The 26,695-nt window shown below is 39.5% G+C and overlaps 1 protein-coding gene across 1 annotated transcript; it reads right to left on the bottom strand.

Annotated features, from left to right (window-relative positions):
• Positions 1 to 301: 301 nt before the first annotated feature.
• Positions 302 to 20,301, bottom strand: phf6 (PHD finger protein 6). The gene is made up of 11 exons (XM_061927600.2): positions 20,160 to 20,301; positions 17,306 to 17,467; positions 14,672 to 14,773; positions 4,738 to 4,871; positions 4,619 to 4,665; positions 4,370 to 4,524; positions 4,151 to 4,294; positions 3,951 to 4,055; positions 3,722 to 3,855; positions 3,464 to 3,595; positions 302 to 1,228 (listed from the first exon to the last, which is right to left on the bottom strand). Exons 2-10 carry the CDS (start codon positions 17,435 to 17,437, stop codon positions 3,466 to 3,468), a joined length of 1,083 nt encoding a protein of 360 aa, XP_061783584.1. The 5' UTR covers positions 17,438 to 17,467; positions 20,160 to 20,301; the 3' UTR covers positions 302 to 1,228; positions 3,464 to 3,465.
• Between the last annotated feature and the right edge of the window lie 6,394 nt (positions 20,302 to 26,695).

Here is a 26,695-nt window from a genome sequence, read left to right on the forward strand (position 1 = left end):
TGGTTTCCCCCGGGTACTCCAGTTTCCTCCCACCTCCAAAGACATGCACCTGGGGATAGGTTGATTGGGAACACCGAATTGTGAATGTGAGTGTGAACGTTGTCTGTGTTGGCCCTGCGATGAGGTGGTGACTTGTCCAGGGTGTACCCCGCCTGATGCAGGAGGAATAGGCTCCAGCCACCCCCGAGAGGGGTACAAAATGGATGGATGGAATTTGTGTTCATGGATTTTTTTTTACACTGATTAGTTTACCGCAGTGTTTCTCAATTTTGTTACCCCTGTATCTACAGAACATTTAAGTGTCAAACTGAAGACTTGTTTGCGAAAAAAGATATCTGTGCATTTCCATGAATGAAACGCACAAATTGATTTATTGAAAACACTACAAAGGCAGAATGAATGTTCCAGATGAGCTTAAGAAGCTTCAGTCTGATGAAAGAATGTAAAAGTAAGGTCAATTCACAGAGATACACAGTGACATCCTGATACTTTGGGCTGGTGTGACATTCCTCTCACTTACCAGCTCTATGACAAGTACATTTTCTCTCACTTTTCAGCAAACATGTAAAATACAAAACTTTGCAAAATAAAAGAAAGATTGGATACATTTGCAGAGATTACAAGTAACATCACATCAAACCAAGTCCACTTACCTGTCGAGCTTGACTGTGCTCTTTAGCGCGGCTAAATAGAAAAACAAAAATCCACATTTAGAACGTGGAAAAATGCAAGTGCATGCCAGGAAAATTTAGGACTTGTGTCTGAAATGCACATATTCAAAAAGATACACGATGATAACACAGTAGCAAAGTATTATGTATCCGTAAAGAAAGGCTAACATGATATCTTTTTTTAAGATAAGACAAACAAAACTGCACTGTTTCTTTAGTTGTAGTAATCTGTGAATTGACAATTAAAACATTAGTCCATTCAGCACTAATTGGTGACAGCAGCACACTTAGTTAAGATGTGTCCAGAACTATCTCTTGTAAAAGTTAACCTTTGGCTTTTTCAGTCCCATAGGAGTCCATGGTCGGTCCGTATCACCAGTGCGTGAAAATCTCATCTGGTTTCGATGCAGTGCGTCCATTTACGGTATTTGGAAAGGCGAGGTGTTGCAGAGTTTATGGGAAATTATAAATCACAACTTGAGAGTAGGCTGATATTTTGTATACAAAAATGTAGAGCTCTCCCTCGTTTAGGTTATGCTGTTTGCCACCAATCACACCTGCAAAACAAAGCAGATTTGAAATAGTAACCTCTTTCTCAAATTTTGTTTGTTAATGGTCTTGTCGTCTATATCAGTCTTGTGTAGGTCTACAATGATCCTTTAACAGCATTTCGGTCTTAATGGTGGAGAGCAATAGGTTTTTTTTCTTTGAATTTTGCCTATTGTTCACAATCATGAGAGACAAAAGGACGACTGTATTTTTTAAAATCCATTTTAACTTGTAAATAAAAATCTGCTTACAATGGAGTCAATGGGAGATCCTCGAATCTGCCCATAAAGCCCTCTAAATAGCCACCCAAACACCGCTAACAATACTCTATTTATATTTTGTGACCTGAATATTAACTAAGTATTAGTAATAGTTTTATTATAAGCGCTAACACAGACAAATTGTTTATAGCGGCATCGTAATCAGAGAGGTACCGGTAACTAGCTTGTGCTCTTATATTGACATAATCGACTGGTAAGATCCTATCTCGCCTTGGAGCCCAAAAAAGTTTATTCTGGTTTATAAATCATGCCTCAATTGGATTGCAGAAGGATGAGGACATAATCCGACAAATTGGTAAACTTTGACAGCCAACCTAAACTTGAAAATGGCGAGAAAGACACAAAAAGATGCTTGTGTCCACCCACCTTTTTTTACGTGAGGATTATGAGTCATTCATCTAAACAGGAAAATAACATCCTGTATTCAGTGATGTTTTTAAAGTGAAAAGCCAGCGCCGTAATGCGTTCGTGAAATTAATGTACCCCCGTATAATAACAATGAGCAAAATATGTAAATATTACATATTATTAGAGGAGGGAATCTTTGGGCACCTCACGATTTGATACAGTAGCTACGATTCAATTAAAAATCGATTTTTGATGCACCTTCATTTTTTGTATAATAATGTAGTTTCACATTTCTTTTCATTTTAAACAAATAAGCATTTATCACTTGCAACTTTAAAAACAGTGCATTTGTAATAAGAAACAAATTAATTCCCATCACATTTATTTAATCAATGAAAATGTGTGCAAAACTGGACCGGGCTCTATAATTATATTGCTGGTATTTGTATTTACTAGTTAGAATGCATAAAAGAAAACACGTAAGCTTGTCTTACATAAGGATTGTGAAGATAGGCAAAATTCCAAAACAGTACAGTTCCCCTTAAAGAGTATTTTCTTAAAAAGTTACAAAAGTAATTTGTGTGCATCATGGGCACATAATTTGTCTGTGGGGGTCAGAATGCAAACACTTATTTCTCTCAATAAAATACAAATTCATTCATAAACTTTATTTAATGTTACTTATTCTACATTGTGTCTCTTTCTGTTACAATAAAACTGTCATTATAATTCTGGGCTGTTCACATCTTTTGAAAGTTGGAGAAACATACAAAATTAGCAGGTGATCAAATAGTTTTTTCCCCCACTGTATACGTTTAAAATGCCATACTCTTGTTCTACATGATGTGGAAGAGCCACATCATAGGGTTGGTGTGTGTGTTTGCTTGCTTATATTTTTTTGACATTCCTAAATCTCCTTAACAGTTGGGTAGGAGAACCTCAAAAGATTTCCAAAACTTGTTTTGCATTTCTCACGTCACATTCACAACTTTAGGAAGTCCAACCACCAAACCACTGCTCAGTACCATTTGTTGCATACTGGAAGTCAGAAAGTATTTTTTCAGATGTATGAATTTTGTATTGTATTCCATCCATCCATTTACTACCGATTGTCCCTTTCTGGGTGGCGGGGGGTGCTGGAGCCTATCAGCTGCATTCAGTATTGTACCGGTACTTAAATTGCAGTAAAAGTGTTGGGTTTTATGGGGAGCCAAAGACCCACTTTACAGTCACTGCAGATGCAGATTAATCTTGTATATAACCTTGAAATTTGTGGAGTATTTTATTTAAAAAAAAAAAACTATTAATGAACTTTAATCTAAAAGAGTTAAATAAGCGCTAACAAGTGTACTGTACAGAGAAGCAGGGAACAGAAAGATAGCCCATAACACACCAAGTGTGGTGCATTCTGGGCCTTGTATTACTAGCGATGTTCGCTTAATACAGAAATTAACTTGCCAGTATACACATTAAAAATGTCATTGTGAAGTGTACACGCACGCACGCACGCACGCACGCACACACACACACACACACACACACACACCACTCTTAGTTTCTACTGTAAAAGCGTTGTAGGCAATGTTAAGAGTATAAAGTGCATTAATAACTCACACTTAGTTGCCATTCACTTGCAGTGACGGTGTTCTTCCATGGTCGGTTGCTGCTCTTTCTCTACTGCGATTCTCTCGTTCTTCATCCTCCTCATCCCGTTCCTCGTTTCCACTATGGTTCTTGCAATAAAGCCTAAAATATAAAACGATTCGTAACCAACATGGCACAATAATAATTAAAATGTTGGGGCTTAGTTTACCCGTGGGAAATATTAAACTTTGAATGAGAAATACTTTTTGCAGTAAGAGTGTTGCTCACTTGTAGATTCCACGTGCCATGTTTTCAATGTACTTGGCTTTGTCCTGCAGACCGCAGTGATAGTGGTAGGTCTTCACACATGCTTTGATTTCACACCCAATGGTTGCACCGAGCTGGGTGCAGAGCGTGCATTTCTTCAAAAGCAACAAGTAAGGCAAATCATTATTTTTAGTTTGAAATCTGACGGCAATTATGAATGGATACAATTTAATATAGAAGCTGTTATAACCATTCTTTTCCCCCTTTTAATCTCTTGGATTACTGTTTTCACTTCAAAGTTCCCAAATTCGGCCCGTGATGTGGTGGTCAGCTGAACTGTTCCAGATGAAAACAGCTGTAATGAAGAACACAGCACATTGATGAGACTGAAGTGCGTTGCAGAAACAGGTTAGCCTCACATGCAGGTACACTGCACGCACGCACCCTTACCATACACTTGTAGTGAGCAGCCACTTTTTTGGAATTATCGGTATGAAGCACTCCCCTCATTTCATTTTCCTCATCTCCAGCATGACAAAAGCCACAGCGCTGGCCGCTATCACCTGGACTGGCCCGAAGAGGTGACCTCTCCCGCTAGCAAAAACACAGTACACCTCTCAGACCTAGATTTGGAGAGTCAACCCACCAAGCAAATGATAGTTTTCCTACATGTGAGGAAGTCTCCTCATCTGCAGCCTGGGAGGAGGTGGAGCGGGCGTCTTCTGATTGGCCGCGAACCTTGGCTCTCCCCCTTTCGAATCTTCCTCTTCCCCTATTTTGTGGAGGCGAAGAGTCTGAGTCATTGGCCACACCTTCCTCTTCATCTGAAACGAAACACCAGAGAGACGTTCTACTCATATTTAACATAGTTTCTAAAATAATTATTTACGGCACAAAGTAAAGAGAGAGCAAACTTGCCTTCAATGTCATCTCTGGAAGCATCTCGATGTTTGCGGCAGTAAACTCTACATTTAGGAGCGAACATAAACGTATGACAAAATCCGACAAAACCAGAGTCCAATGGCAAAGTCACTTACAAGTAAAGTCCTTGTGATGGATTCTCTTTAACCTGGGCTTTGTCCTTTACAGCGCAGTAATAGTGGTAAGTCCGTCGGCATGAATTCACATCACAGCCGATAGTAGCCCCTGGCCGGTGACAGGAAGAGCACATCTGTTGTGGGACATGGAGCGGTTTTAGTTTCTTTCAAAATAAGAACAATAATGATGACACAAGACATGAATGAATGATTACAGATAAATAAAACATAGCCTCGCTATTCATGACTAGAAAAAAACAACTAGTAATTGTAACGCCACTAAAACGTTTGCATCAAGGTGCCACTGGTCGCAAATATTCCAATCCCTCCTGCCAGCTTTTCTTCTGATTTTGTATCAACATTTGTAATTAAAATGAGTGTTATAATTACTAGATTAGTGTGTGTATGTGAGTGTGAATGTTGTCTGTTTTGGCCCTGCGATGAGGTGGCAACTTGTCCAGGGTGTATGGCCTTCCTCCCAAATGCAGCAGGGATAGGCTCCAGCCCCCCCATCACCCCAAGAGGAACAAGCGGTAGAAAATGGATGGATGGATAGATTCAGCTCCATTAATCCTTCCCGTCTCTCTTCAATCGCCATTGTTAATTTACGGCGAATGAAGCAAACATTGCATAAAAGCACAATAAAAGTTTAAAGGTGCCGTTTGCAACTTCTTCACAGTAACATTTTTCAAAGCAAAAAAACACACCACCGGCTAGCTAATGCTACCATTAGTGGTTTAACGGAACATATGTTTGACAATTGTCAATATTTGTCACAATTACAAAGTTTATGTACCGGTAATAAAAATGTTTTGCCGGCTTGAATAAAATGATTGGTGTTTACGGCTATTACTCACCCGGTCTCGTCAACATGTAAGCACAGGAAGCACGAGCACACTTACAAAAGCCGACCAAGAGAAGCAGCAAACATTTGCAGTCATGTTTTTATGATAAAATATACATTCAGTGACAGCTAACGTTACCTATCCAAATTGCTATTATTAGCTAACAATACCTAAAGCCAATGTGCAGTAATGTGTTACGTTCGTACGTAATTACCGTACATCATTACGTACGAGAAGCCGTAAGAGGGCGGGCTATATTGTGTAAAATACATAAGAAAGTTGTGACCCACGAGGCATCTGTGTAAATGTTATGTTCAAGCCCTAGATACTATACACCACCGCACACCATTTTTTTTAAAATAAAAAATGTATAGGTAAGAGTTACGATTTAGCCCTTAGTTTAGTCGTCGGGCTTGCATTAAAACCATGTTTGCAACTGCTGTGGGTCGCCTGCATCCCCCTCGATTGCAACTAGCGGTGGCTCCACAGCTCCGCAGGCCGCTGGGTCATACTGTTAGTCTAAGAACCCGGATTGTAAGAAAGTTGACTGCACAAGCTATTGCTTCTAAAACCGGGTAAAGTAAAATTTAAATGCAGTTCATATCGCCCCATTTCTCTTTTAAATGTTGATTACAAGATTCCAGCAAAAGCACCGGCTTTGCGACTTGAAACGATTATGCCAAGTATCATTTCACCAGACCAAACAGGGTTTATGAAAAACCGACACTCTTATTCCAAAATACGACGCCTCCTTGATATTATTTTTCCCCATCATCTGGGAAGACACCAGAACTGGTGGTATCAATGGATTGGCTTTTGACAGGGTGGAGTGGAGTTATTTGTTAGAAGTCTTAAAAGTAAAAGGTTTTGCATTGTGTCTAATTAAATATCTTGGATAGCACTATTATATTCTAACCCTAAAGCGTCCGTAAACACTAATGGGATGTAATCCCAATATTTTTCACTTAGCAGGGGAACCCGTCAATGGTGTCTCCTGAGCCCGTTGTTCGCTATGGCCATTTAACCTCGACCCATTGCACTAAAATCAGCTAGTTTTAGCAAAGGAATCAGTAGATGCGGTTTGGAACATACACTTTCCCTATATGCAGACGATTTGTTACTGTTCATTTCGGATCCAATATCTACAATTCCTAAGATAGTTGATCTGCTCAACACTTTTGGAACTTTTTCTGGTTACAAATTGAACTTTGCTAAGAGTGAGTGTTCCTCTGTAAATGATTTTGCTTTTGATATTCCCAATACTTATATTCCTTTTAAAATGTCTAGAAACAGCTTAAGTACTTGGGTGTACACATCAGGTACTAGAAGGTAAGAAAAGTTGCTTTTGCATACCGTAATATTGCGAAACAAAACGCCAGATACGTATGTCTTACCTTATACACACACACCATATTAATACTCGTATGTTTAATGCGCTGACAATCCATCCACAATCCATTTAGTTGAATCATACTGTCATCATATTGCAGTCTACATGTATCTCTTATGTTTGACTGCCATCTACTGGTCACACTTATTACACCATGTACCAAATAAAATTGCTTCGAGGTCGGTAAGCAAAACCAGAATTATTCCATACATTAGGTGCACCGGGTTATAAGGTGCACTGTCGAGTTTTGAGGGGAAAAAAAGGGATTTTAAGTGCGCCTTATAGTCCGGAAAATACGGTAAGTGCCCTACAATAAATGAGTTAGTCGATTTTTCGGTGAGGTGGCTCGATGAAGTCAGCCAAATTTTAGAACTGTCTGCATTGCTTTATTTACAATAAATAAATAGATTATCGACATTTACTAATCGATTTTATAATTGCGATGCATCTAAAAATCGATTATTTCCCCACCTCTACTTCAGATAGTTATTATATAAAGTCAATAGCTTACAATTGCCTGTAGAGACAAAATTGTAAGCCTTTGACAGATGATAATGTTGAATAGTTTAACAAGTTTACATTAACTAAATCGAGCACAAATGTGATAAAATTTGATTCATTGATTTGATTCATAACAATGAGCCTATCCAGCTGCACTCGGGCAAAAGGGCAGGGTACACCCTGGACAAGTCGCCACCTCATTAACTGTCATCCAGAAAGTATATTTGAAGCCTGCGAAACCAAACATCAGTTTGTGAGGTATTTACATTATCAAAAGTTTAATTCTTAGTTTACTTTTCTGAGAAACAGCATTTTCCAGACTGATATAAACATGTCTGTGGAGGACACTGCTTCTCAGTAAGTAAAAGTTGAAAGTTGTAAAGATGTTTACATTTGTCACTTTAAAGACACAAAACTAACTTTTTTTTTTAAACATTTGCTTGGAACAGTGGCAGTCCCTGCACAATTCTTTGTATTTAAAAATGTATGTTTGTAGTAATAAATATGATTAGAACATTTTAGCATTATGTTTGTCTTCAATGACATTAAGTGTATTTATCCTTAACATTCCTGCCACTTCATTTTACTCACTGTAACATTTTTAAGCCTTATTTTTTTGGACATATCACAATATTATCGTACCGTGGCGTGGACTTAATATCGTGATATCGTACCGTGAGATTTGATACCGTTACATCCCTACAAATAACCATTTTAAACGCAAAAAAACAATTTAGTGCCATGGGCAGACATGCATTATACTGAGGTGGCAAATTACGAAACATTAAATCTATCGCAGCACCAAGCAAATAATCTCAAGGTCCCCACCATATCAATTCCTAGATGTGATCGAAATTAATTTAGGTGCACCACGCGAAAAAGACACGTTACTAAAACAGCCTTCTTTCATCTTCGTAATATCGCTAAAATTTGTCCCATTTTGTCCACCACCGACGCTGAGATCATTATTCATGCGTTTGTTACGTCTCGTCTCGATTACTGTAACGTATTATTTTCGGGTCTCCCTATGTCTAGCATTAAAATATTACAGTTGGTACAAAATGCAGCTGCGAGACATTTGACAAGGACAAGAAAGTTTGATCATATTAGGTCTATACTGGCTCACCCGCACTGGCTTCCTGTGCACTTAAGATGTGACTTTAAGGTTTTACTACTTACGAATAAAATACTAAACAGTCTAGCTCCATCTTATCTTGCTGATTGTATTGTACCCTATTTCCCGGCCAAAAATCTGCGTTCTAAGAACTGCGGCTTATTAGTGATTTTCAGAGCCCAAAAAGTCTGTGGGCTATGGAGTGTTTTCTTTTTGGGCTGCAGTACTCTGGAATGCCCTACCGGTAACAGTTAGAGATGCTGCCTCAGTAGAAGCATTTAAGTCCCATCTTAAAACTAATTTATACATCATAGCCTTTGATAGGCCCCTTTTTAGACCAGTTGATCTGCCATCTCTCTTTTTTGCTCTGCCCCCCTCTCCTGCGTGGAGAGGTTATCAGGTGGCCACAGATTAGTTTCCACGGACGACGCGCTAGCTGTTTCAGGTTGGGACCCGGGATGGACCACTACTCTATGCAACATTTAGTGATGTCTCTGTGCTGTTAACCTGTCTACATACAAGAGGATCCACTGCTGGCCTTACTATGAACTGGACTGTCACTTATTAACTGTAAAATTGTTTGAATATAGAAATACTTGAAAAGTAGAAGTTATCTCAATGTTGAAAATCGGAAACTATACTGAAATGTACTATGACTATAGAAATGATAAATGTTTGTCGTAATAGTAATAATTAAACTATATGAATTAAAGATGTAAATTTATTTTAAGAATAGTTGGTGCATTTGGTCCCTCCGGGATTTGAACCAACATTGTTTGGGTGAAAGGCAGATGTATTACCCATTCGGCTAAATGTCCAAGTTGTCATGGTAGCGTCCCAACGTTGAATTGATTACCCAGAGTTCTTACAGGTGAGATAAAGAGGATGTGGTCTTTATTATGTAATTTTGTGCTTAGGTCCATAAATCACCCAATGTTACATGTTGCACCATTAGACATGTCGCAGATGGATTTTTGCCTTTACAAAATTACTTCAATGTGAAGCTTCACACAATATTTATTGAAATACAAAGGTGGCTGCCAATGTTTAATCTTAATGCAATAGGTCAAAATAACATCACCCAGAATGCATTTCTAAAAAAGTATTGCTTTTTTCTAATTTCAGACTAAATAATTGTTTTTTTACCACAATAAATATATTTTCCGATAGTGTCGAACATTTACTTGCATTCAAGGTTATTTTCAGGGAGGAAAAAAAAGGCAACCGTAAAAGAGATCGGTGGGCTGAATACCAATTGTATTGTCCAATATTTTGGAAAGTTATGATTAACTGAAAAACTTTAATTTATTTCAGTTCGAAAAACATCTAGTTTTAATGTCCTGATTAAGATGAATATTTGTCTTGTCCGGCTGGCCGGGGACGTTTCCTGTTGATTTTGGGTAAGCAATCCATTTTCGTCGAATTAGCTTGGCTCCCAGTTCCATATTCATAGCGTCAAAATCGCTTTCATCCCCCTCTCCCGGCTTCCATCTGCTCCAACGTCTCACTCTTCCTTCGTGCTCGCTTCTATAAGCAGCAGTATATTTACCTTCAAAAGTATAAGGTTGTAAATCCTAATTTGTCCAAAAATAGTTATCTCTGTTGTCTATTACCAAGTCTGCCATGATTATAAAACACACTAGTGTTTGATTACGGAAGTAGGAACACACATGTCAGAAGTCAGTCGTGCGCTGCTACGGAAACAGAAATCAATGAGTGGAAAAAAAATCAGTACCGTAAATGATTAAATTGATCAAAATACAGTAAATATTGAACATATTACATATTGTATTGAACGTGTCTGTTATTACATTATATATAGTTCAGTTGAGTTTCTTCATTTATATAGCACACTTAAACACAACCCCAGTTGGCCAATGTGCTGTACCGACATAAGAAACAATTTGAAAGACAAAAGAAATTCCAAGTGCACGCACTATCACATTTACATTGTAACACAGAAGGATGAATAAAATACAATAGTAAAATATACCTTAAAAGTGTCATGTCTGTGTAATCATTGTGTCATTTGTTTTAAGTCATGTTTTGTTTAGTTTCTGGCTTTTCACTCCCTTGTCTTGTTTGCATGATTACCCATTAGTTTCACCTGTTCCACGTTTGGACTCATTGTGCACTCTTGTTTGTCACCATAGCAACCATTAGTTTTCACCTGTCACGTCACGCCACGCACCTGTTTCACGTCTTGAGTCACGCACCTGTTTTCGTTAATCATGTCTGTAGTATTTAAGTTCAGTGTTTTTCAGTTTGTCTTTCTGACGACCTCACCACACTTATTCTCTGTCCATTCTTTCCATGTCCATTCTTCATGCAACTATTTTTGTCCAAGCCAAGTAAGTTTTTGTTCCATGTTTATAGTCTTTTTGTGTTTCATAGTTTGTTCTCCGCCACTGTGCATGCTTTTCATTTGTACTTTTTTGCTATAGTCTTTTGGTTTCATAGTTTATTCTCCACCACTGTGCGCGCTTTTTGTTTGATCCTTTTTTTTGTATTTATAGTCTTTAAATAAATCATGTACCTTAATTCCAGTCTCGCCCGTGCCAACTTTCCGTTGCATCCCGGAAAAGCACACACCCAGGACCAAGTCATGACAAAAAGATGTGCAAAATATATCAACTAAAATAATAAAATTTAATAAATAAAAAATTTACAAAACAAGAACTAAAACAATCAAAATATCCTGCCTAACTGGATTTGAACGCCAGGAAGTAAAAATGTTTTAACCTGGATTAAAATTGGCTCAGAGACTGGGAGGATATAATGGCTAGTGCAAAGCTGTTCCACAGTCTGGGCCCTGCCACTGAGAAGGCTCTATCTCCTCTGGTTTTGGGTCTGGTTTTAGGGACAGCCAGGAGGAGCTGACCTGAAGACCTCAGGGTCCTGCTGGGAAAATAAGGCTGCAACAGCTCAATAAGATAAGGCAGGATTCTTGGTGCTAGCATTTAGAAACAATAAGTACAATTGTTAAATGAACTCGAAAAGAAAATGGGAACCAGACTTGCACTGTGTATATAAAATATGGCTGTAGGGTTGGAAATTGTTTTAGAGGGCTTTGAAGGCTACAACGGTCCCTTCCATTAGCCACATCTTTCAAGTGTTTTTTATCATCTTTAAAATCGTGAAGAAAAAAAAAAGACGTGTGTTCTTGTCTCTCATAATGATTGTGAACGATAGGCAAAATTCCAAAAAAAGTGCAGTTCCCCTTAAAGGGCTTAATTTTCGCAAAATCAATTTAATGACTTTTGTTTTTTCATGACCCGCGGAAGCCCTGTGAAGTTAGAAATACAAATTAAAAGACAAAGCTGCCTGTGACTTACGTGTTTTACATGTGGGTGACGCGTTGCTGGGTGGTAAAAAGGCATACCGTATTTTCCGCACTATAAGGCGCACCGGATTATTAGCCGCACCTTCTATGAATTACATATTTCATAATTTTGTCCACCAATAAGCCGCCCCGGACTAAAAGCCGCGCCTACGCTGCGCTAAAGTGAATGTCAAAAAAACGCTGCGCTAAAGTGAATGTCAAAAAAACAGTCAGATAGTTCAGTCAAACTTTAATAATATATTGAAAACCAGCGTTCTAACAACTCTGTCCCAAAATGTACAAATGTGCAATCACAAACATAGTAAAATTCAAAATGGTGTAGAGCAATAGCAACATACCGGTAATGTTGCTCGAACGTTAATGTCACAACACACAAAATAAACATAGCGCTCACTTTCTGAAGTTATTCTTCATTCGTACCGGTAAATCCTTCGAATTCTTCGTCTTCGGTGTCCGAATTGAAAAGTTGCGCTAGCGTGGCTTCCAAAATGGCGGGCTCCGTCTCTTCGAAATCATCGGATTCAGTGTCGCTGTTGTTGTGCAGCAGTTCTGTGAATCCTGCCTTCCGGAAAGCTCGGACCACAGTTGTGACAGAAATATCTGCCCAGGCATTTACAATCCACTGGCAGATGTTGGCGTATGTTGTCCGGCGTTGTCTGCCCGTCTTAGTGAAGGTGTGTTCGCCTTCGGTCATCCATTTTTCCCACGCAGTTCGCAGTCGTGATTTGAATGCCCTGTTGACACCAATATCCAGCGGTTGGAGTTCTTTGGTTAATCCACCCGGAATGACGGCGAGTGTTGTATTTGTGTGCTTCACTTGTTTTTTGACACCATCTGTGATGTGGGCGCGCATAGAGTCATATATCAACATGGACGGAGCAGCGTGAAAAAAGCCACCCGGCCGCTTCGCGTAAACTTCCCTTAACCACTCGCTCATCTTTTCTTCATCCATCCATCCCTTCGAGTTAGCTTTTATGATGACGCCGGCTGGAAAGGTCTCTTTTGGCAAGGTCTTCCTTTTGAATATCACCATGAGTGGAAGTTAGCATGGCAAGCTAGAACCACAGTGAAGGATGACTTCTCATTCCCTGTGGAGCGAATATTCACCGTACGTGCTCCCGTTCCACAGTGCGGTTCAGTTGCTGTGAAATACGGTAGTAATCCGTGTGCGGATGGAGAGATTGCGTCTTTTTATGACCCGGATCGTTTAGTAGGAGCCATTTTGTGGTCTTTACAGATGTAAACAGGAAATGAAACGTACGGTGATATCCGCGCGTTTTTTCTTCTTCTTCCGGGGGCGGGTGAAGCGCTTCCTGTTCTATGGGGGCGGGTGAAGCGCTTCCTGTTCTATGGGGGCGGGTGCTTTCCTTGGCGGTTGCTTGCGTAGAAGAAGAAGCGCTTCCTGTTCTACCGGGAAAAAAGATGGCGGCTGTTTACCGAAGTTGCGAGACCGAAACTTTATGAAAATGAATCGTAATAAAGCGCACCGGGTTATTAGGCGCACTGTCAGCTTTTGAGAAAAATTGTGGTTTTTAGGTGCGCCTTATAGTGCGGAAAATACGGTACATGCTTTTGTTACAATCTCCAAAAGTCCCCTAAAAAGATAGACTTTCTTGCCAACTGTTTTTTTTTGGTTTTTTAAACAGAAGGGAATCTAGAGATGTGGTATGTCACAGACTGTGCGTGTTACAAATCACAGTGACAATGCCATATACTGAACAGAGTTTTTATGACAAGCAACATCCAAGACAGTCAGATTATGTGTTTTTGAGTGAGTATAAACAGGGAGCTGCAAATCTATCTGTGGCGGTCGAAATGTATTTGCGGTTTATAAATTCCGCCCGATTGCAGCTGAGATAGGCTCCAGCACCCCCCACGACCCGGAAAGGGATAAGCGGTAGCAAATGGATGGATGGGAAATTACAAATTAGAAAAGCACTCTGGGAACACAGACCTCTGCTCAGCCCTAACTCTCAATAGTAAAACAGTCCTGAATCAACAGGGATCTAAAAAAAAACAACCTTCAAAATGTAATAACTTGTTCCTGACCCCATTTCAAACATTTCCTAAAAGTTAGATGAATATCTGTCAAACACTTTTCAAGGTAACTAGCAGAATAAATAAAACCCTCTTGTCAGTCTGTACTCTCTGTTTCGCGCACGCACTCACGAACGAAACACTGCAAGGGTTTAGCCGTTTTTTTCATTACATATATTTAATGCATTATTCCCTGGATAACTCGAAAGGGACAAGCGGTAGAAAATGGATGGATGGTTTTAGCCTTTTGCACAATATGAAAAATATCAAAACGGCCTCCTGTATCCTTTGAATGTTCAGTATTCGGTCCTCTGTGGAAATGTTTGGACACCACTGACTTAGACGAACACAGGACGGTATGCAGGTTCTAGATTCTGAATGTATGGCTTATGTTTAGACAGAAAAGTGTACATACTAGTAGTAATTTACATCAATGACGTCAGCTAAGAAGAGGAATAGGATACGTTTGTGGAAAATATTTTACAGACAATGTCATGCAATGTTTGTAGCTCAACATTGCCACTACTGTACCACAGTACACACAACGAATCAACAGCAAAAAAAGTTGGACTCTATAGATCAGTTATTTGGTCCTCTGAAAATGTTTAACAATACAAGCACAAAAAAGTATAATGAGAAACTACAAAAATGAGCAGATCCCACAATCTTTTGCTATTGCTACTGCAATGTTGAAAAAGACTCACCAATTTGTTTCCCCTTTTTATCTCCTTCTTCACATCCTCAACGCAAAACCCTCCAATGTTTTCGCTCTCAGAGTGTGACGAGACCAGGGCCGAAGAGAAAAGCTGCATCATACAAAACACATACACAAAAAAAAATGAAATTGTTTGTTGGGTACTAGCAAAAATAGATTTACATACACTTCCGAATCAATACATCATTTTCACAAATCAATTTTTAAATAGACATTTTTTTTAGCTTACTTGCTGCATGTATACACTATATGTCAGAAGCCAATAGGAGCTTTTGTAACTTGTTTTGAAAGGTTTATTATCATTTATATACCAAATAATATACTTTATGAGAATTGGTTTGACTCAAGAATTGATTCTGAACAGTCACGCCAAGAATAGGAATCCATTTGAATCGTGAGTTGTTGTACGATTCACATCCCTATTATTAATCAAAACTGAAAGAGCTTAAATATAAGCAAGATTAACAGCTGATTTTTTTCGTTTGAATTAGATCAATCACAATTTATAACATAATTATGATTACTCACCATTTGAAACTATATCTTAAATATGCTCAATTTTACTGTATTGTACAGACATACAGATAAACGAGACACAATATGTGTAATTAACATGCTGTATGTTTATAGACAGCTCCAAACGAAATCAAAATTCCAGTCAAGCTTAAACATACTAAACATTTCGGGGAATCCTGGGATGGGTTGAGAAGGTGAAACGATCTTAGTCCAGAACGCCAAATAGGTTGCGGATAATGATGTGATCGTCACAGGGCTACAGGCAGATAACTTAAATATGTGCACTAGCACGCAACAAAGATGCAATGACATAATGAAATCTCACCTTTATGAATTGACACTCAGAGCATCGGTATTTGGGGAACCAGGTGAAAAAATGGTAATGTGGCACCATCAAAGAAGGTTATAGGTAATTTTCACTCCATCCATCCATTTTCTACCGCTTATTCCGTTCGGGGTCGCGGGGGGCGCTGGAGCCTATCTCAGCTACAATCGGGCAGAAGGCGGCGTACACCCTGGACAAGTCGCCACCTCATCGCAGGGCCAGTAATTTTCACTCCAGCACACAATTATGGTGCGTTCAAAGACCATTGAATAAAAGGTGAAATTACCTCAATTCAAGAGTGTGGCTTGTCATGATGTGTTTGCATCAATATATAAAAAATGGTAATGTATTTCATGAAATAAATAAGTTAATACCACAAACACCTTTTTTCTGACAGGCTACATTTTTATTATAAAGATAACATAATTTCAAGATATATTGCATGTAAACGCTGCCCAAAAAGTTAGTATTTTCCAACCTTTATCATAGATAAGGTTTAAAATGTATTTTAATTCAGAGCTCTCTTCAGAATCAAGTACAAACAGCCCTTAGAAACGAAAAGATAAATTGTAACTAACCCCCCAACAATTCACATGTTTACTCCTCAATGATAAAGGCAAGAGGAGATTTTGATATGAATAATTTTATTTTTTAAAGACATACCATTTCATTAAAAAAAAGTCAGGAATCTGGAGGTGCAAATAGGTCTTTCAAGATCATATTTGTTTTAGGGAAGGGCCATAAATATTGTAAAATTATCTAACGGTAATCTAAAACAATACCAAACATTCTACACGTGACAAATGCAAGATGAGACAATACAGAGTACCGGTAAATAAAGACTTAACACACCCAGTATTTTGTTTTGACATGGCAGCTTATTATTTTGTATTTAGACTACCTGCTTGTCAATGCTTTCTAGTTTGTTCAGCGAGCATCCTATGCAAGTTTTCACAATAAAAGCCCCAAGTAGTAGTATAAATAGGTGAATGGGTCAAAATGGGCATTTCATAGACAGTAAGGCCATGCAACTCCTCATGCACATATCAAAAGCAGAAGAAAGAGTATGATTCATAAGTTAATAAATGCAGACTAATATATTTAATAAACAAGTAAATTATTCGGGAGGGCGAGGTGAAGAAATGCTTCATCATTATTGTAGTAGTACAGTACGTGTGACAGCAGCTAGATTAAAAAATGACAGTTTGTGTTCTTGGTCACTTAACAGCTTTAAAGTGGTATTAAAAAAAATGCTGTATATGCATACACTTTTTCCCTTTATGCATTTGAGTTGTATATGTATGATTGTTTGTGGAACATGCAAGAAGATCCCCTGCTGGCCCCACTAGGGACTGGACTCTCACATTATTACCGGTAACCGTATCCACACGGCATCCATTGCAAACAGAGGGATTGATTGATTAATTTCCCTAAATAACTGCCTTCCATAACCTTATAGCTATAAAATTGGTCTCATCATCACTTTTGAAGAATTATTTTGTTAGTATTGTTGTTTTTTTGTATTGATTTCTCTGCCCATTAGGTGTGATAATGTCAAAAGCAATTATATTTTGCCGCTGAAATGTGGCTATAACTTCAGTGTTTGCTAACATGCATACATTATTTACCGTAATTGGTTGAAAAAAGTACTTTCAAAAAGCTAAACAAATCAGGATAAAATATAAAATTTCCTCTGGACAAAACTATGTAGCAATGTTCACAAGTGACAGCTAATGTAATTTTTAAAAGCAATGAGTGGTCATCTTGTTGTGTTGTGCTTACCATGCACTTATGGTGGGCTGCCACCTTCTGGCTGTCGGACACCAGTAGCTTCCCGCACTCTTTTTCCCGGCTGGTTCGGCAGAAGGCACATTTAGGCAGACGAGCCGCAGCACCTTTCCTCTGTCCAGACATGGCCCGGGGCTTTTAAGGGTTGGCCACCTTCTAATGTAAAAATGAAAGAGAAAATAAGTGTAAGGACGTGATGGCGCTCAAAGACGATTGCTTTTCTTGATTGAAATTGCTTTAAGTAAGACCAGAGTGTGAGTGATTCACACACTTGCATCCACTAAAGTCTGATCTTCTTTCTAAATATCTAAACTTTTCTTTTTGTATAGTTAAATCACAACTACGTGCTGTTGACTCTTCTTCCTCACTGTGCCTGACCCCAGCGAGTCTCGCTGGGTAGGGCGAATTGACTCGGCTACCCTGGCCAGCAAGGTGTGCTGACCATCATTGTCATCGTTACATGCATGAACGTATTGTGGAGTGAGCAAGCATGCCATGGTTTTTCTGCAAAATAAGTCCCCTTTCTCAACGGTCCTTCTGGGACCTCTCATGAAGAACATCATAAAGAAGACCAATTAAGTCTCTTCAAAGCAAAACAAGACATTAAGGAGTCAAATAATAATACTAATAAAACTGTTTTGTTTTGTTTTAATTTACTAAAACCCAAAGTATAGAATGTGATGAATGTGCAGGACATAAAATGATGTAAATGGCACAATCTGCTAATATATGGGGAAATACGCCATAAGAAACTCTGTGCACACAAAACTCCAATAAACAAGCAATGAAAAAGGAAAAAACAAGACAGGAGCATCCTACACATTGTTTAAGACGTAGCTAGTTAAAACACGGATCATAAATGCTGAATCATCTATTCTGCTAATTAAAGCTGCAAGATTCCGCAAAAAGACAATCATGATTTTCTTGCTTAGAATTGCGATTGTGGTTCTCATTGTTCTGCTTTAAACAAATATCCAATGCTCTCATGGAAGGTCCTAGAAGGACAGTTTTTTGTTTTAATATAATCATCAAATAATAATAATCCCAGTCAAAACATGACACATTCAGCCACAGGACAGTACATTCAGGCTCGTAATAAAGAAAAGTCAAAAGAAAAGTAATAAATACGATTTCTCCACCTGCAAGCTGATGAATGATAGCAATGTCTCGCCAGTGACGTCGGCCGTCAGTGGGTAAACCCAGGGCAGTAAAACCAACTCAGCCTGACCGGCGAAGACGTTTGATTGTGGATGGGTAGGGCGAGGAGGAAGCATGTGGTGGCTATCATGCAAATGATTCCCCGAGTAAATTTCAAGTGTTTGCTTCCGATGCAGCTCGCTTGGTTTTGATTTACAAATTAAATTACAAGTGTGATTTTTACAACAGCCCTGCTGCTGATGCATTTGTAGAGAATGAAGGATGAATGTGGGGTTTCCCAAAATGATAAACAACAACAGCAAACACCTGTGAACACAACATCAGCAGTCATTAAAAGTTGGATAGGAACATTCAGGGTTAAGTCAGGATCAATTTAACCACATCTGAAAAGCAGCCGCCTGGGTGAAAGCAATACTAAAATGATCCAATGTGTTTCATTGTGCTCAGAGAGAATGCTTCAATATCTATTACAAACAATATCTATTAACATTTGTAGCATAAACATCTTCAATATCATTAAAAAAAAACTACTTATTCATCTCATTATGTGAAGCCCAACAACTGTTAATTCAAACTTTATAGTTTAATTGTCTGTTACAGCCTAAGCACAGGAAGTGAACAAACAAACGTGTTGTACCAAATTGCTATGAAACGGCAAAGGAGTAGGATTATATGAGCTCTGCTTCTTCCCACTCCTTTTCGGACATGTAATGAGAAACTGGAAATGTGTGTAGCACCACATTGTAAATCTATGCATGTTTGAAATAAACTAATAGCATAATACGTTTGACTCATTTAGTATCCATTCTATCTGCAAAAATAGGATCCTTCAAAAATTGCTGAACATTTGCTTACTTAAATATATTTTGTATTATTTTGCAAAAACTGTTAGCCTTATGCATGTTTGAAAAACAAGCCTCAAATGCGCCTCTTAGAAATGTGTGCATTTTTGTTCAGTGTGTGATTTTTTTAAATGGTGGCCATAAATGTTGCAGCACACTGGGCCATTTCAATATTAATATTTACATTCGAATGAGAGTGGATGTTTTGTTTTCTTTTGTTAATAAATCACAAAATGTGCTGCGACGTCTTGGACGAACCACTACTGCCATGATCGCAGAGCCACCATTGCCTCACTGCGGCGGCGTGAAAACACACAATAATCCCCTCCTGTAAATAACTTAAATATGATTTATTATTATGTATCCACCTAAAATACTCCCCACACTCAAAATGAATATGAGATGGCGACAACGACGAACGTGTGCAATTGTTTTAAGTGAAAAGAGGAAACTCCCCCATGTTTCTTGACAAAGTTTTGAATGAAAGGGGGTGTGTGTCTCCTTCTCCAACAAACTACCTACAAACTGCTCTCATTTTCAGCATTTCAACACCTCCCGATGTTCCTTGGGCCGCTTTGAATGTGGGGAAATATTAAGGCCACTGGTGTACAAAATGCGACTTATTTGTGGTTGTGTGTGAGTCCTAAGCAGAAAAGGCAGGAATATTTCCCTTTAAATGAGGACTATAGAGCTGCCAGGCGCGGGTGTTTGCAAAGAGCGCCATACGTGATGTAGCCCCGACCAGAGAGAGCAGCGAGCGGCTTCAGCGCCGAGCACAACGGCCCTCAAGCCACCGCAGGCCACGAAACCCGGAGGCTTTCGTCCAGAGCACGACACAAAAGTCTTACCTTACAACTATTATCTTACGGCGCCAAGAGGTGAAGAAGAGGGGGAAAGTGTGGCGAGCGGCGACTGAATTTCTCCCCCGTCCTTCACAAGTGATTGTGTGCTTTTTCTCACTCTACCGCCGTGAAGCTAGTAGCTACAAAGGCCTTGCTCTAGCTACTTCCGGGTGCGCACTTCAAAATAAAGCTTTTGGCGCCTACCTGCATTCTGATGTTTCGAAATGCGAAAGTATAATTTCAAACGCACGTACTTAATCTCAATGCATTGTGTAACAAAGAATGGTAACGATACTTCCATGTTTGTCATTAGTTATTTATATAGTTATTAGGGGTGTAACGATTCATTTAAAAACAATGTGATTCATAATTTGTGATTGCTGATACGATTCAGAGACAATATTATTTTTTCACAACGACACCAACCGAAACTATTCAGTGAGTTGAAATCGATTCAGTAACTTTTAAGCAAAAAAAAAAATATCAAACAGTGTTGCTGTGAAATTAATATTGAAACTACAAGCAAGGTTTCCTATATTCCAGTTATTTTTTGTAGGGGAATTAGGTGTTAATTAACTATGGATACAAACAAGCAAGTAAACAACAATTAATGGCCAATACATTCACATCTTCCATCCATCCATCCATCTTCTTTCGCTGATCCGAGGTCGGGTTGCGGGGGCAGCAGCCTAAGCAGGGAAGCCGAGACTTCCCTCTCCCCAGCCACTTCGTCCAGCTCCTCCCGGGGGATCCCGAGGCGTTCCCAGGTCAGCCGGGAGAGATAGTCTTCCCAACGTGTCCTGGGTCTTCCGCGTGGCCTCCTACCGGTCGGACGTGCCCGAAACCCCTCCCTAGGGAGGCGTTCGGGTGGCATCCTGACCAGATGCCCGAACCACCTCATCTGGCTCCTCTCGATGTGGAGGAGCAGCGGCTTTACTTTGAACTCCCCCCGGATGACAGAGCTTCTCACCCTATCTCTAAGGGAGAGCCCCGCCACCCTGCGGAGGAAATTCATTTCGGCTGCCTGTACCCGTGATCTTGTCCTTTCGGTCATAACCCAAAGCTCATGACCATAGGTGAGGACGGGAACGTAGATCGACCGGTAAACTGAGAGCTTTGCCTTCCGGCTCAGCTCCTTCTTCACCACAACGGTTCGATACAGCGTCCGCATTATTGAAGACGCCGCACCGATCCGCCTGTCGATCTCACGAGCCACTCTTCCCTCACTCGTGAACAAGACTCCGAGGTACTTGAACTCCTCCACTTGGGGCAAGATCTCCTCCCCAACCCGGAGATGGCACTCCACCCTTTTCCGGGCGACAACAATGGACTCGGACTTGGAGGTGCTGATTCCCATCCCAGTCGCTTCACACTCAGCTGCGAACCGATCCAGTGAGAGCTGAAGATCTTGGCCAGGTGAAATAATCAGGACCACATCATCTGCAAATAACAGAGACCTAATCCTGCAGCCACCAAACCAGATACCCTCAACGCCCTGACTGCGCCTAGAAATTCTGTCCATTCACATCTTATTTGAATAAATTGCAACCAACACTTGAAGGTCGAATGAACAAGTGGAATCGTTTTCTGCTTACATTTTCAATATTCAAATCATTTTCAATAAAACTACGATAACCAACATTTTAACAGTAGATTTGCCTGCCAAATAAAGTTCCCCGACAGTATCTGTTCTCCGCCCTGGCGTCGCCGATGAAGGACAGCGTCCCAGGTGCAAAGCATGTGTGCCCCCACATTTCTGTTGATGGTGAATGCTCCATGCTTCCTAATCTCCATTGCTCTTTCCTCCATTTCTTGTAAATGACTTTTCTTCGGGAGACAGTTGTTATCGTTTCATGTTGTTGTGTTCCGGAAGTCGGTACGTCGCCGCAACTTGCGCCGCTGTTACTTGTGTTGTGTCGGTTGCATCCTTTTTGGCTTAAAGTTAACTTGTGGCTTTACATTATTGTGTTGTGTCATTTTATTTGTTGTGGCTTTTGCAATCAGGCTGTATAGCTGAAAGTTTTTGTGTTGTAATTACTGATGTCTTGTGGCGTTTGAATTGATTAGGACTTTTCTGAACAACTGGAGCTATCTGCCATTTTTGTGTTGATAATGCCACAGACGGGCAGACAGACTTAACGTTTAATATAAATTCCATTAAAAGTGCTAAACTTCATATAAAGCCTGCCGTTCTTAAATCTAATGTTTATATTTTTCAGGTGTCGATGAAATTAATCAATTCCTTTTAAAACGATGTTTGATCGATACCTATCTTCCGGAAGGCAAACTTGTCGAGCACAGATCAAAATACCGGTACTTAATATTTAGGAATATAAATCGATATATTGATCAATCATTACGAACCTACTATTTTTTGTATATTCTTTATACATCATACAATGCCTATCTACTGTTAACTCGATGATTACGTATATATTTTTTATTTTTATCATTACAAAAATTGGTTAATGGTACCATTTTTCTTTTGAACAATTGAATATACAAACAAAAAAGGTACTTTCTTTCCACTCTCTCTGACAATTTTCAGACCAGATAACCTACTACTCAGTGGCCTAATGGTTAGAGTGTCCGCCCTGAGATCGGTAGGTTGTGAGTTCAAACCCCGGCCGAGTCATACCAAAGATTATAAAAATGGGACCCATTACCCCCCTGCTTGACACTCAGCATCAAGGGTTGGAATTGGGGGTTAAATCACCAAAAATTATTCCCGGGTGTGGCACTGCTGCTTCCCACTGCTCCCCTCACCTCCCAGGGGGTGAACAAGGGGATGGGTCAAATGCAGAGGACAAATTTCACCATACCTAGTGTGTGTGTGACAATCACCTAATTTTTATTAGGCCCTATTACTCAAAAACAACTTTTCCTACCTATTGGTACCTGCTGTTGTGTATTAAACTTGAAATCAAACCGCGGCGGCATTGCGGAGATATTTATAAAATTTTGTCTCATGCCTTTATTCAAACTGCCGCCAAATAAGCTGTTTGGAATTTGCACAACCTGTGATGTTTTTTGCAGCAATGATGTCAGCGGATTATCCATATATGGTATACATTTACCCAAACTGCTTTGCACGCGTCCGCCATTATAGTCCGACACTGTAGTCAGTAAGTTCTGTCTTTTTTTCTATCCTGTTTTGTATGGCAGACTGGCACGTACGTGCACACGCAACTTCTGATGTTGCCATTCCTAGTACAAAGTAGTGTATGGTTCTAACTTATATCTTTAAGTAGACTAAATATGAAAGGGTTAAAAAGTACAACATGGATGACGAGGAGAAGACGCAGTCGAAATGGAGGCACGTATATACAGTATGACCGCCTACTAAACAGCACATCCTGAAGAGACGGTCAGAAAGCCGCTATGACCGGTCTGTAAAACAATCTATGTAAAATATTGACCATAGAACCACCAATACATGTTATGTAGACCACAAGGAAGTGTTTTGAATGAAAAAAACAAAAACCGAATCATAATATGACCCCTTTAAGTTGCACACAAAATTGAAATTAGAACCCACCGTGCCGTAGCAAATGTCACAGTGAACCCTGCAAGATCCAACCAAAACATCTCGACATAATCGATAGCATTTGCTCATATTAGAGATTGACATAACTTTGTTTTTCCAAGCATGGGAAGGACGAACGTGTAAAAGACATTGCTGAGAAAAAGAATGTGATGATATTAATTGAATTAAAGAAAGAAAACCTCAAAAACATGACAGTGTGGCTAACTTGGTGAAACAGTTGGAGCGTATAATTGCTAGTCTGCACCATACCAGAATCAGTCTAACACCAGTCAAGAATAGCATCTGTTTTCTCTTCCTCGACCGTGTGTGAAGGTTGCAGAAAGAGCGCATATTTTCACATAAATTGTTTGTATTCAGACAAGACAAGCGCAAAATTAGCTTTCATGGATGTGGCAATCTCGATTTCCGACATCGAAACTGGACTCGGCAGTGACACCATTCCCAGCTCTGACTTCCCAGGTAAATAGAACGCAACATTATGCTGCTATCATGGTGGAAGCTGCAAAGCAACCTAAGAAATGAAAACTTTTGCCTGAGGACACAAAAACAAGAAAAAGGGAGGCTACCCGGATAAAAGGACAGTCATGGATCAACATTGAGTCATGGATCAATGTCTGTGAGCTCACACCAGTGAGCTCACAGACGAGGGAATTTCGACTCAATGCAGCCTTAGCTCTGTGACTCCTCAACTAGTAAATGATTTTTGGATGCTTAAATCAAAATGATAATGCTAATGAAATTTGCGTGATAGCAATAAATAGCCATCAGCTTATGCAATTTGTTATTCTTACAGCCAGACATGTGTGTTCACTTCCGTACCTGACGGTTTCGGCTACAATTGTTGCCGAAACCGTCAGGTACGGAAGTGAACACACAGGTCTGGCTATAAGAATAACAAATTGCATAATTTTTTGAAGACCTAATGAACCTCTTTGGATTAGCCACCAGTTTGATAGTTCCACACTGACACGACTAGCCACGTAACAAACTCAAAAGTACTGTATTAAGAAAATACAATGCGATGACTGCAAACCGCAAGTATATAGTTTGAGTAAAATATGTTGGTTCCTACAGTGGAAAGATAAGTCATACTGAATCATTGTGGTATTATCGTGTCAGTTTGTATATATGTGATAGTAGTTTCTGACTATTTACGACGCTGTGCGCTGGTCCTCATGGGAAATGTGGTCTTCCTTCAGGCAAAACACTACTGCATTGGTCACTGGCGCTGCTAAAATCAACCAAAACTCAAAGTTCTTGAGTGGGGCTTTGAATAGAAATTGATTGTCAGTCTGAGGAATTTGTTTGTTCAGCCCTGTCACTCACCGCCGTCTTGCACACACGAACAGGGAGTATGTGCATACACAAAAGCAGTCTAAGAGAAGCAACTAACAATTTGCAATCATGTTGTTGTTACGATAGAATAGATATTCAATGTTAGCTAATGTTAGCAATCCTAATTGCAGTCATGAGCCAACAATACACAAAGCTAATGCATGAGCGTGTGTTACGCACAGGTGTAGTTATGTTATTATGTTTTCGAAGCCAGACGTTATAATGCTTAACAAACACACAGTGAAAAGTTTGCGCTCATTAATCAATAGAGTTAGGGTTGCAAACAGCCCTTTTACTAAAAATCATAACTTTCTGATGTTTTCAAATTGTCATAACTTGCTTATGTTTTTAAATTGTTCATGTTTTGCTTAATAATTTCAAATCATTAGTTCAATGAGAAAGATTATGTTTTACTTTGAAGAATCAAATTTTATGACTGAAACATTTTCCAAACAAAACCAAAGCCCAAAACTATAACCGCGGTTGGTAGGTTACTTATATATACATATACACACACACATATATATGTTTATACACACACACGTGTATGTATATACACACACGTATATATATATATATATATATATATACAAACCTCGTTTCCATGAGTTGGGAAATTGTGTTGGATGTAAATATAAACGGAATACAATGATTTGCAAATCATTTTCAACCCATATTCAGTTGAATATGCTACAAAGACAATATATTTGATGTTCAAACTGATAAACATTTTTTTTTGTGCAAATAATCATTAACTTTAGAATTTGATGCCAGCGACACGTGACAAAGAAGTTGGGAAAGGTGGCAATAAATACTGATAAAGTTGAGGAATGCTCATCAAACACTTATTTGGAACATCCCACAGGTGTGCAGGCTAATTGGGAACAGGTGGGTGCCATGATTGGGTATAAAAACAGCTTTCACAAGAAAGGTTGGGGCGAGGTACACCCCTTTGTCCACAACTGCGTGAGCAAATAGTCAAACAATTTAAGAACAACGTTTCTCAAAGTGCAATTGCAAGAAATTTAGGGATTTCAACATCTATGGTCCATAGCATCATCAAAAGGTTCAGAGAATCTGGAGAAATCACTCCACGTAAGCGGCATGGCCGGAAATCAACATTGAATGACCGTGAGCTTCGATGCCTCAGACGGCACTGTATCAAAAACCGACATCAATCTCTAAAGGATATCACCACATGGGCTCAGGAACACTTCAGAAAACCACTGTCACTAAATACAGTTTGTCGCTACATCTGTAAGTGCAAGTTAAACTCTACTATGCAAAGCGAAAGCCATTTATCAACAACATCCAGAAACGCCGCCGGCTTCTCTGGGCCCGAGATCATCTAAGATGGACTCATGCAAAGTGGAAACGTGTTCTGTGGTCTGACAAGTCCACATTTCAAATTGTTTTTGGAAATATTCGACATCGTGTCATCCGGACCAAAGGGGAAGCGAACCATCCAGACTGTTATTGACGCAAAGTTCAAAAGGCAGCATCTGTGATGGTATGGGGGTGCATTAGTGCCCAAGGCATGGGTAACTCTGTAAAGGCGCCATTAATGCTGAAAGGTACATACAGGTTTTGGAACAACATATGATGCCATCTAAGCGCCGTCTTTTTCATGGACGCCCCTGCTTATTTCAGCAAGACAATG

Source organism: Nerophis lumbriciformis, linkage group LG35, assembly GCF_033978685.3.
Source record: "Nerophis lumbriciformis linkage group LG35, RoL_Nlum_v2.1, whole genome shotgun sequence".
NCBI lineage: Eukaryota > Metazoa > Chordata > Actinopteri > Syngnathiformes > Syngnathidae > Nerophis > Nerophis lumbriciformis.